The sequence below is a fragment of the Chelon labrosus genome (genome assembly GCF_963514085.1).
Source record: "Chelon labrosus genome assembly, contig: SCAFFOLD_210, whole genome shotgun sequence".
Classification (NCBI taxonomy): domain Eukaryota; kingdom Metazoa; phylum Chordata; class Actinopteri; order Mugiliformes; family Mugilidae; genus Chelon; species Chelon labrosus.
Genome location: NW_028181763.1, coordinates 140 through 10943, shown reverse-complemented (window position 1 = coordinate 10943; position 10804 = coordinate 140). Strand labels below are relative to the sequence as shown.

Sequence of the window (10804 nt, the reverse complement as noted above, 5' to 3'; positions counted from 1 at the left end):
CATGAAGAACAGCACAAGGTGCTGACCTGGCCTCCAAATTCACTAGAACCCAAACTGATCCACAGAGGCCCCTCCCCTCAAAGACCCCCCACTAACAACAGGACACCCTCAGAAGGCCCATGTCCATTCTCTGATGAGGAAGGTGGTCTTAATGTTATGGCTGATCATTGTATGTATTCACATACTACTGCAGTAAAACACATGTTCATAATAAGCTGTTAATCTTATCTTGTACAGAAGCTTGCACTATTATTTATGTTTATTTATCAGCCACTTACTTCGCAATATTACTTACAATAGTTCTGTTTGTATATTTGTCTTATTCCTGTATTCCTTTGTTGATTGTTTTTTTTTCCTTGTTATTGTGTTTTTCTGCCTTACTATTTTTCATTTTCCGTGTGTGTATATATTACATGTTCTGCTGCTGTAACGTGTGAATTTCCCTGCTGTGGGATAAATAAAGTATAATCTAATCTAATCTAATCTAATCTGTATGAGTCTTTTTCACTACACAGGACTTGTGTACCTGTTGGTACAGTCACATTTATCCACACATTCAACACTGGGAGCTACTTGGACTTCAGTGTCTTGCTGCCTGACAAGACCACCCTACCTACTGAGACCCTTAGATGTGGTCTGAGAGGCTGAGGGGACCAGTCAGAGTCCAGCAGCTGGACATCAGTGGGTGGACTGGTGGACTACTTCAGTGAAGAATAGACGACCTCTGGCTCTGGTGGAACCTCTGAACACAGACAAATCAAACACTGTTGTTAGATCACAGGGTTTCTACCACAGATTCAACATGGACCTCAGATCAGAATTCAGACCTGAACAGCTGCAACACAGACTCACAATCCTGATGCTTCCATAGAGACACTCTCTTCAGCCTTCTGTGTGAACCGTCCAAGAAAATGACAAACTGAAGCAACAAGACACAACCTGGAAGCTACAGGCCTGAAATCATCAGCTGATTGATCAGACGGCCAATCAGAGTGACGCGGTGCATTTCTACTTTTCAGGGACTGTCACTGACATTGTTCCTCACTCCTCTGATTATAGTCCATTCAGCATCAAGCTGTGTTTCATGGAGGACTGTTACCTGAATGGTCTACATGGAGAGGGAACTAGTCAGGAACATGTCTGATTTCAATGAGAGTTTCAATATCTGTGAGTAAAGTCACTGAAATAGTGAGTTATTGTTGAATCCAGTCAATTTATTGTATATCATCATCAGTCCCATGTCCTCTGCTCTCTGTTCTGGAGCTACTGCAGCTAAAATGAGAGGAACTGAAAAGGAGGAGTCTCTTTATTTTACTTTAATACTAAAGTAGTTTATGAGTATGTTACTCTTTACGTCCAAAGCTGCTGAACTCTTAAATGGTAGCCATCTAGTGGTTACAGGTGGTATTACTTCATGAGTTGACCATTGACTGCTGTTAATTAACACACTGAGTGGGTCACCCTGGACATCACAGTGACATTTGTTCTCCCTGACAGACTGGGTGGGAGCCGTAAACTGAATATCTTTGGGGTTTTCATCGTTATAAACCACGTGGTGACCTGGAGACACAGACACAGCTCTCTATAAGACAACATCTGCAGAGATCACAGGTCTCCACAGGGGACCTGCATCCAAACACATGTGGGGTGGCATTGGAGAGTTGTTGCAGAGTCAGCAGTTTCCACATGAGGTCAGACAACTGGTCAGAACTTCTAGCACCCTGACAGAAAAGCTGTGAGACTTAGAAACAGGAACTGTCTACAATGAAGAGTCAACAAGACACCAAACTGAACATGTGTCACCACGAGGAAACAGTTTTGAAAGTTGTCAATGTTTTGAAAGTCTTTACACTTGACAAAAGCAGAAACTGTGTTTAAAGCCACCATCTTGTTCTAGTTTTGGAGCCAGAAGTCCGTCAGTCCAGACATGTCAGTAAAGAATGTGACTCCAACACCTTTGTTGAAACTGGTTCAGATTTGTGCTACATTTGGATGGAGACTTGCTGCCAGAGACATTTTATGTTTAGTGTTTAGTTTATTACTCTAATTATATTAAACTTCATGTAAAGACAAGTCTCATATCACAACTCTTGTCACAGCTCAGAACTTGAGCAGCCGAGTATCTGGAAAATAGCAAGCGTAGTCCCCCTTCACAAGGGTGGTGATTCCTGTAATCCAGATAACTACAGACCCATCTCTAAATTGTCTTGCTCAATAAACCTTCAACTCAAAAACATTTCTATCTACGAATCTCATTCTGAATCCACACCAATCTGGCTTTAGGCCACAGCACAGTACTCTCACTGCCACCACTCTGGTCTTGAACGATATTATAACTGCCCTGGATAAAAAAAGTCATTGTGCTGCCATTTTCGTTGACCTCTCCAAAGCCTTCGACTCAGTCGATCACACTCTGCTCCTGGAAATATTAATTAAGACAGGCTTTGGCCCCGTGACTTGCACCTGGTTCAAAAATTATCTATCAGATCGACAACAGTTTGTTTCACTTGGCTCTACTCATTCCCACCTCTTACCCATTACCAAGGGTGAGCTGCAAGGATCAATTCTGGGCCCAGTCCTCTTCACATTATACATAAATAACATATTTTCATCATTATCAAACTGCTATTCTCATTTATATGCAGATGATACAATCTTATACTGCATCGCAAACTCACCTGAAATAGCCATAAAAAACCTGCAAACTTCCTTCAATATTCTACAGACAGCATTTTTTAATCTTAAACTTACCCTGAATGCACAAAAAACAAAATGGATGTTGTTTTCAAATTCTAACAATACATGCTCTAATCTTCACATCCGCACTCAACATGGTTCCCATATAGAAAGAGTCTCTGTGCATAAATATCTTGGCATTTGGATTGATGATAAACTTACATTCAACTCTCATATCGATCATCTTGTAAAAAAAGTAGGTCAAAAAATTGGTTTCCTTTATCGAAACAAATCTAATTTTCCATTGGCATGCAGAAAGAAACTAGTTGAAGCTGTTTTCATGTCCGTTTTAGACTATGGTGACATCATTTACATGCATGCCTCTGCCTCCACTCTTAAACCCCTAGATACCATTTACCATTCTGCCCTTAGATTCATTACAGGTGCCACCTACTCCACCCATCACTGTACTCTGTATGGCTTAGTAGGGTGGACCTCCCTAGCTCAAAGACGTGACTCCCACATGTTTCTATTCATTTATAAAGCCCTCATCGGCAAACTTCCCATCTACATCTCTTCATTACTTGTGGGGGGCGGCTGTGGCTCAGTAGGTAGAGCGGGTTGTCCACGAACCAGAGGGTTAGCGGTTCGATCCCCGGAATGTACCACATGCTGAAGTGTCCTTGAGCAAGACACTGAACCCCCCTGTTGCTCCCAGTGCGTGGCACTGGTGTGTGAATGTATGAGTGCTTGTGTGAGCGAATGGGTAGATGTGTCTGTGACTGTAAAGCGCTTTGAGTGCCGGTAGGTAGAAAAGCGCTATATAAAAGCTCTAGCGCTCTAGCAACTGGTTGCAATTGTATATTCCCAAAATTCGGACTGAGCTGGGGAGGTCTGCCTTCTCAGCTTATGCCCCACACATCTGGAATCATCTACAGCTAACTCTTAAGTTAAACTTACTCGTCCCATTCATTGAATTTCCCTTGGGATTAATAAAGTATCTATCTATCTATCTCTATCTATCTATCAATCACTTCAAATCATTAATTACTAATTCCCTGTCCACCGTTTGCAATTGTTTCCTCTGATCCTTTTTTTCATTCTGTTTTTTATGGTATTTTATTGTGTATATCTGTTGTGTATTTTGTTTGTTTGGCTTTGTACTCTCGTCTGCACTGTAAATGAGGCTTGCCTCAGTGTGCTAACGAGTTTAAATAAAGGTATGAAATGAAATTAAATGAAATGAGTCAAGATGTGCTTAGCTTAGCTTAGCTTAGCTTAGCAACTGGAATCTCTGTCCAAAGTTGAAAGTAAAGAGCAGCTGTACCTCTGGTCCTTTTTGGTCTGATGGCTATTTGTCCATAAGTGACGTCTTGTGGTGTCCTCACTGCTGAGTAGACTGCAGCTGGATCACTGTCTGGAAAATACAATGGATACACATCACATTATATGATCGGTCAATATTACTGGGACTAGAAACAGAGACCAGTTAGATTCAGGAACCAAACTCTTTCCTTCAGATTCATCTGAGATCTTTCCAGAGATCTATTAACTCTGCTCCACCACTGACGTCTAGACTCCTTCCTCCATTTGGCGTCTAATCACTTATTTTTTTCTTTTTTTTTTAGCTCAGAACCTTATTAAACCACAGACACTTCAACTGATTACGATACTGTTAGTATATTGATTGCAGCAGTTTAAAATTTCTTAATTTCTATGTAAAATTAGATTACATTAATTGTTCACAGTTTTTTTCTCTTCTTAACACCTCTGGTGGAAATGTTTGTGAAACAGAGAGGCGGACGACCACAAACAGTTTGCTGCTATGTCTACAAACGGACACATATACCTACAAGACACAAAATTCACACAATGTACACACTAAGAGCAGCCAAAGGAGACCACGCTATATTGAGAAGTGCCACTATCACACCATCTGATCAGACCACAGTTCAGTGCAGTCAGCAGGAGGAAGTTGCTGCTGTGGTTTTACATGCAGAGTTCTAAAGTTCTACATTAATAATTGGATCAAGAGACAGTTTGAGAGGCTGAAAACTCCTAGCAGAGGATCTCTGTTCTCATCAGTCTGTCTCTTTATTCTCTGGAATCATCTCCAGACTGAAAGCTCAGTAACTATTGGATGGATTGTCACAACAGAAACAGATTCAGGATCATTCGGAAGAATATGATTCAACTTTCAAATGTCATGACATAACATCAGCCTCATGCTAGGAAATGTTAGCATGCTACTAAGAATGTGAACATGATGAAGATCATCAGCATAGACATATATAGATAGACGCGACATTGACTGTGGAGGGACGTGCCTAAAGCGCCGCCATCTTGGTTCAGGGCTAGCAGAGGCAGCGGTGCATGAACATGTGAAGGAAAGAGGTACTCCTCAATCTCAAAGTAGAATTATTCGCTGAATTTTGGACCGATTTCAAAACGTATTGAACTGTTAAAAACGTCACACATGTAGCTATGATAAAAATATGGTTTTACTACCCAAATACAATTTTTACTTAATGTTATCAGCAGACTAGCTTCTGACAGAGGATTGTAAAGAAAAGATGCCGGACTTCAACTGAGCGATTTATGATCACTTTTATTGTGTAGAAACCCCATTCCTCCATAGATGTAATGCACTGTAGGAGCGAGTGGCCCTGTTCCAAGATGGCCGCCCTGTAGGCACGCCGCTCTAGTAGACGGCAGCGCTCAATGTCGCGTCTATCTATATATGTCTATGATCATCAGCATGTTAGCATGAGGTGTTAGCATTTTGATGTTAGCATTCATCTTGGACTAAAGCTGTAGTAGTGAACCATGGTGGAGAAAAAGAAGAGCAGCTGTACCTCTGGTCTTTGACTTGTCTTTCTTGTCTCTGATGAATATTTGTCCATAAGTGACGTCTTGTGGTGTCCTCACTGCTGAGTAGACTGCAGCTGGATCACTGTCTGGAAAATACAATGGATACACATCACATTACTGCAGCTACTGCAGCTGATAGCAGTACTGCTGCTGCAGGGAGTACTACGGCACTCACACCATCTCTACTCACTATAAGACTTTATTCAAATGAAATCTGAATCTGTTTATATGTGAGGATGGTAAAAAGTTGATGTCACAAGAAAATTAAACTGAAAGAAGAGAGAATAATACTGAAGAAAGTTCATTTAATGTAATAAAAAGAAAACAATCATGTTAAAGAAACAAAGAAACATTGATTCTGTGAGTCTGATCTTCTGATCTAACCATGAGCAGGTCCATGTTTAGACCAGAATCAGGAAACAGAGCTGTTAGCTTCTGTTAACAGACTCACCACAGGAACAGAGAACAAACCTCCCTGACAACAGACTGAACCTCATTCACCAAAGAATAAATACTTATATACTTTTAAACTAAGCTGTCTATAAGCAGCATCATTCTCTGCATCACTGACGATGTCCTCATAACCACAGTATTATCTGTGTGTTCATCATTAACCTCCTAGCATCTCTTTGACAAGATAACACCATTCATTCTTACTTTCTAAACGTGTATTATTGTCTAAACTGACCCAGAACAGACAATGTCCTCACAAAGACACAAAGACAAAGAAAACATATTAATAATAATAACGACACTACCTTTGCTCCGTCTGATTGGCTGTTTCTTGTTCCGTGATATTTTGACGTCACTGTACGTGATGTCTTCTGGGACGTTTCCTCCAACAGCTGAAATGAACCAAAATGAACAACAATAGAATTTAAACAAAACCCAAAGATTTAAAATCCAGAAGTCTGTTTCTCACCTTGAGGTTTCCTACGAACACATCGTCTCACCAGGAGAACCAGAAGAACCAGAAGAACCAGAGAACAGAGAGAAGAAAGAGACAACAACACAGGGAGGAGAGAAGAGGAACCAGGAGGAGGTGTGGTGGTGGGTTTCTCTAGAATGAAGCAAAGCTAATAATGAACTGATTGTCTCATTGTGAATGTTGGAAGCTGCTGAAGAATCATCTCTGACCTCCTCACCTGTGACAGTGATCCAGCTGGATGGAGACTCTCCATGACCACTGATGTTACACTTGTAGAGGCCTTCATTAGACCTGGTAACATGGTGGATGGTCATGTGACCTGTAGACTCAGTCCTGATCAAGGAGCCATCTTTATAGAAACCAGCTGAGAGGATGGAGGGAGTGGTCTCTGTTTTACAGAGCAGAGTGACGTCATCTCCCTCCATCACAGGGAGGACAGGACTCTGCAGGATCACTGGTCCACCTCAACACAGAGACAAACTACAGCATTTCATCCATTTCCACACAGCTTCATCAATACTAACTCCACAGTCTGAGCTTACCAGAGACAGTGAGGTTGATGCTGTTACTGGTTGCTCCCTCTCTGGACTCACACCAGTAAACTCCACTGTCCCATGGGAGAGTCAGACTCATGTTACAGGAAGAACCAGCTGGTTTTCCCCACCCAGCTCCACACTGAGTCCTCTGTCCTGTGGTGGTGTTTCTCCTCAGAGTCCATCCAGCAGAGCTGTTGTCCTCCTCACAGCTCAGAGACACAGAGTCTCCTTTAAAGACCTGAGAGCTGCTGGGACTCACAGTCAGACGAGCTGGGAGGGTTCAGATGAAACAATATGATTAATTTAATGTCTTTTCTCTGAGAGATGTTGACTGAAAGCTTTGACTCTACTGAGTAATAATGATGAGGATTGAACAGGTTTAAAGTGAATGAAGACGTTGACTAACCTTGGTTTGTTGTGCTGAACAGCAGAGAGCTCAGAACTAAAGAGAAATGACACTCAGGTTAGTTTGAGTTCAACAACAGCACAGGTCCAGTGTTCAGGACGCTACCATGAAGATTATCTAAGATCTCTGGTGGATCCTCTGCTGTGGATTTACTAAGGTGAAAGACGATTGTGGATTTTGTCCTCAGTCTTCATGTTTGGAAGAGATCTGCTAGTTTTCATGTCTCCTTCATCAGTTATCAACAGTCAAAGATTGTGGACTTACAGAGCAGACGCTGTAGAGACGTTTCCTTCATTGTCCTTCTCACTCGTCTGACCTTCTTTCATCTTTTGTCAGTGACACCAAGTAAAGCCCGCCCTCTTCCTCATATATGAGCCTCTGTTTTTTCCGTCTGTGTGTGAAGACTTGATAATTTACTTTCTTCATCATGTGATGATGAAAGTTATAAAAGTATTGGAGAACTGTAACTACAGACATGTAACAGAGGAGTTAATTCTTACATACTTAAAATCACACTGTTGTTGTAAGGTGCTGGAAAAAAAAAGACAAGACAAAACAAGACAAATGAAGGAATACAAATCCTTCATTGTCCATTATATGCTAAAATGTACCTATAACCATAGTTTTAACATATTAGAATTAAAAGTTGAACTAAAGGTGTTCATATCACATTTAAACTGTCCTCTGTACCTCGTATCTGTTGTTTCAAGTCACTTTAATAACTCCAGACATTTCTCAATTCATTCACAGAAGAAAAAGCTGAAAAACGAGGCCTCACTTCAGTGAATACTTAACTTTACAGGGAACCATTAGAATTTACTCAGCATAACTCAGTTTGATGATTAACCATACTTTAACCCAGTGGTTCCCAAACTTTCTCTGCTGGGACCCCCTTTGGTACATAAGAAAATCTTCCACCCCTTTCCGGCAAAATCTCGAGAGAAAGACTCCCGTCCCGCTCCCTATGTTGTTGTCTAAAGTTGGGAGCACTCACTGCATTGCAGCATCATTTTTTAAGTTAATCTCCGGCTCTGTCCCGCTCCCGTTGATTATGTGCTCTATCCCATCACGTTACCAACAGTGATAATGAACCTAATACCATTCTTCTCTGTGTTTTAGCTGTTGACCAGTAGAGGGAGGTGTTTCCTTGGGAGGAGCAAATGCTTCACGGCTGTCAGTGGCTCAGTTACTCTTTCATACATAGTTGGATGTTCAGCTGTCTTTATTGCCTGCAACACTAATTCAATCAGACCTGAATCCCTCTTTGCTCTCAGAGCTTGATTCTCTCCAGACAAATCCTTAGACAGAATTAGACTTTAACTGAATGTGCAATATTCAGTCTAGAAAATATGATTTAGACAAAAAACCTGAAAAGCCAGGACCAGCTGTAAAGCCACAGTGGAAAGAAAAACATTAGAGCAGAAAAGACAATGGATTCTTCACACTGTTTCTATTAGTTTCTATTAATCACCAGTAATCATCATCCTCAGCAGGGAAGCCCAGACAGCCCTCTCCCCAGCCACTTCAGCCAGCTCTTCCAGAAGAACCAGGCGTTCCCAGGCCAGACGAGAGATATAATCCCTCTATCGTGTCCTGGGTCGGCCGCGAGGTCTCCTTCCAGTGGGACATGCCTGAAACACCTCTCCCGGCGTCCGGGAGGCATCCTTACCAGATGCCCTAGCCACCTCAACTGACTCCTCTCGACGTGGAGGAGCAGCGGCTCTACTCTGAGCTCCTCCCGTATGTCCGAGACTCCCCCACTCGACTGCGAATGTGGCACACTGGGAAAAAATCTATCCCAGATGTCATTGGTCTAGGGGGGGGGGGTCCACCCTGGACAGGTCTCCAGTCTATCCCAGCTGTCATTGGGCGAGAGGCGGGGGTCCACTCTGGACAGGTCTCCAGTCTACCACAGATTGTTTATTCATGTTTCAAGCAATTAATTACAGATCCTTGTCATTTTAAAATCGTATTTTATTTATTCTTGCGATATAAGGCCAGGCCATCTAAAGTAAGACAGTCATTTGATTCATATTCAACTAAATATTCTTCAGAATTGATCCTAGAAGGTATGCAGTGTTTTTTTTTATTTATTTGTATTACACTTGCAGATGTTGAACAGACAATAGAAGGCGAGCTGGGATTTGATGAACAGGAACTCCTGAGGAACTCCTCCTGAAACTTGCCTGTTGTGTTAACAACCAGAAACCGGTGCAGCTAATTTCCTTTAACGGTTTGGGTACTTACCTGTCATTGAGGGGGGACAGGTAAGTCCTCTTCCCTATGAATGGTGCTCCAATGACTCTTGTCTGTCAGAGGCTCCAGTGTCAAGGTGTGAATGGGGTTGTACCATTTGGATATACCATGACCTGGATGACTGAGAACCTTCACTGACATACTTGCAGGTGGTATATAGTGATTAATCCTAACGATCAATTATGCTTCTCCATTATAGTCCAGAATCAGGCAGGGCATGACAGTCCTGTGACATTTAATGACATTAAGTTTAAACAGGTTTCAGACTCTAAAATCGTCTTCTTTAGAGTGGATGCTGAGTGAGCCCTCTCTAAATATGTCTGTAAAGGTTCTCAGTCATCCAGGTCATGGTATATCCAAAAAAGGTTCAAAAAAAGGCAACGGGACTTTGGTTATTAGCATAACAAGCAAGTTTCAGGAGGAGTTCCTATTTAAACCTCAGACTTCCCTCCAGTCCCCTAGAACTGAAGAAGCTACTCGGATGAGTGGTGAAACGTCTTCTCTAAAAATCTACAAGTCCAGTTGCCTTTTTTGAACCTTTTTTGGATGGACCTCTCTAAAGTTCAAACATTTGAAGAAATGCACCCTAAAACCGTCCATCTCTTCCTCCATAGAAACCACTACTAAGGTAATACCAGCCTGGAAACATTTCTGGGTATGGAGCACATTTTCAATTATTGTCACACAGATTATGTTCACTGATGGCAGCACTGCTACTCGGGCCATTGTTCTGTGTGCTTTACATTAGATTGTACAAAAAAGAGGCAAAACTGATTAAATGTCCTGATTGTAACATGACGTGCCGATAAAACACCTGTTATATAGATCATAAAGTGCTTTACCACTGCCCTATTGTGGATAAAGCTGCCAGCAACTGTGAGACGATTAGAAGTGTAATACATGCAAAGTGGTGTGTTACATCACAATGAACAGCAGAACCCAACACAATTCAAACTGTCTCAAGATGCTTTAAAACGCAAAAACACAACCACATAAGACACAACCACATAAGACATAACCGCACAAACACATGCATTTAATAACAGTTCATTTGTGTCATTTACAGTACCTTAATGATTAGTTAATATACTTCATTTCATTTAATGCTCCAGCTTTCATGTTCACGTGTGT

The 10804-nt window shown here is 41.7% G+C and overlaps 1 protein-coding gene across 1 annotated transcript; it reads right to left on the bottom strand.

Annotated features, from left to right (window-relative positions):
• Positions 1-698: 698 nt before the first annotated feature.
• On the bottom strand, positions 699-7281 carry LOC311509715 (low affinity immunoglobulin gamma Fc region receptor III-like; the record flags this gene model as incomplete). The annotated part of the gene is made up of 7 exons (XM_084575135.1): positions 699-742; positions 1462-1560; positions 4004-4093; positions 6306-6392; positions 6470-6607; positions 6693-6938; positions 7018-7281. Coding segments are annotated over 7 exons (968 nt in total), but the record flags the coding sequence as incomplete, so codon positions are not given.
• Positions 7282-10804: the final 3523 nt, after the last annotated feature.